Genomic DNA, 2037 nt, shown 5'->3' with positions numbered 1-2037 from the left:
TGATTCCGTTAAATGAAGGGGATTTTTTGTCATTTTATCGATTTCTTTTTGATTTTTTATCCAATCAAAATCGATTTTATGGTTTTGATCCATGTGGTTTTTGATTGCGTAAAAGGACCAAATTTGTAGTTTGCGCTTGTAATTATTATGATTCACTAGAACAAAATCAAGTTTATAGTACGCCCAAAAAAAAAATTAACGTCCTAATAGACCGCTTATAAGACTAGAAAATGAAGTATTACATCTAAAGACGTTACAATAAGAAATATAAACTAAATATTCAAACAAAATAATCAATTATTTTGCATTGATGGCTATTTAGTTTATTAATTGACTTTGGACTTTTACAAGATATGTTCACGAAGTTCAAGTTTTATTTAAGAGAAATATAAAGGAAGTGTTTAAGAAAATCAAACGAATTTTATTATTTTGGATGGTTATGTATTTAAATATTTTTTATGATAAATTATTGAATTTTTTCATTTTAAATTATTAGGAGTATCTTCAATAGTCTTGTTAAAATTTAGAAAAGAGGGATTTTTAACATTTTTTTTATCTTAACATTTATTTTGTATTGTATGCTAAAATAGAGAAAAGAAGAGATAAGTTATAAACTTAGGTGGCGTTTGGTTCAAATCGGGGTGGTTCAGAGTGGCGATGGATCAGATCAGTGGTTGTTCATATCAGTGATGGTCGGTGGTGGTTAAGATCGGTGGTTGTTCAAATTGGTGATGGTCGGTGGTGGTTCAGATCAATGGTTGTTCAGATCGGTGATGGTCGATGGTGGTTCAACTCGGCAATGGATCAAATCGGTTGTTGTTCAAATCGGTGATGGTCGGCAGTGGTTCAGATCGGCGTTGGCCGACGGTGATTCAAATTGGTAGTTGTTTTTTTTTAATGAAATAGTTAATTTTAGAATTATTACAATAAAGTAGTTGTTGGAGTTGAATTATACAGTTTATTTTATATTCAATCCCATGAACGACAACTTAATACTTCTAACCAAACGCCTCCGATAAATGTTCTTACAACATACATAATAAAAAACCATGAGAATGGTTCATCTGTGTTAGACCTAGAGGTTCTTTTTCTTAGGTCATTAGTTCGAGTCTCTTCCGGACGACTATTGATTTTTCTGACTATTAACTTCAGGGACCAATGAAATTTGTCGAGATACGAACAAATTGATCTCGACATGTATGATTAATAAAAAATATACATCACAACATAATTAATATTTAAAACACATGTATTTATTTTAATAATATGTTTGCATTCGTTACATAATACATCTTGTTATCTTCAAACACTTGCAACATATATTAATACATTATAACAACGATAACATAATTAATTAAAGTCCATAGAGAACTCTTATGCCTTCTATATCATCTGCATTCAAACCCTTTACGACTCCAGGATAGATATAAGCATACATTGCCGCATTCATATCGTTACTGTGATCCAACCCAAGCAGATGTCCGATTTCATGAACTGATACCGTCTCAAAATCTATAACATTCGGAACAGGTCCTGGTCCGTTAGAAAAAGTGTCATCTGCATCGTAATGAACCCTTCCATCAGTTGGCGCAAAAGCATGTGCCAATATACCACCAGGCCCATCAAAACTAGCACCATCTCCATGATTTCCTCTTTGAAAACTAACCTTTATATCTGCACCCATAATGTTATTGACTCGTGAAAACGTAAAGTAACGAGTACCGGAAGACCATCGGTTGAAGGCACGGACAATGGGAGGTATGCGATTGTTTGGAAAACCGGAGGCGAATGCGTATGTGAGGTCGGATTTACCAGGAGGCCATCGAGGGTAGTTTGGGAAGAATTGGTAGTGAGAAACAGTGTGTAAGGATTTTGATCCATGGTGGTGAGTTTCTTTATCTGGTCCTCCACAACGAGGAATGACCATTTGGGAAACTGTTGGCTCATCTAGTATCCCCGTTGCTTTCAGATGGTAATATTTTTGGTAACTTTTGAGGGCGGACTCGAGTTCATCGTCGAATACGTCGTCTTCGACGT

The 2037-nt window shown here is 34.7% G+C and overlaps 1 protein-coding gene across 1 annotated transcript; it reads right to left on the bottom strand.

Moving 5' to 3' along the window:
* Positions 1–1251: 1251 nt before the first annotated feature.
* On the bottom strand, positions 1252–2032 carry LOC112505522 (metalloendoproteinase 1-like; the record flags this gene model as incomplete). Its single annotated transcript, XM_025109419.1, has 1 exon — positions 1252–2032. A coding segment is annotated over one exon (678 nt), but the record flags the coding sequence as incomplete, so codon positions are not given.
* Between the last annotated feature and the right edge of the window lie 5 nt (positions 2033–2037).

Source organism: Cynara cardunculus, unplaced genomic scaffold (assembly GCF_001531365.2).
Source record: "Cynara cardunculus var. scolymus isolate 2C unplaced genomic scaffold, CcrdV1 Un_Scaffold_11675, whole genome shotgun sequence".
NCBI classification, from domain to species: Eukaryota; Viridiplantae; Streptophyta; class Magnoliopsida; order Asterales; family Asteraceae; genus Cynara; species Cynara cardunculus.
Note: the sequence above shows the minus strand (reverse complement) of the source record. Positions and strands in the feature narration are given on the sequence as shown.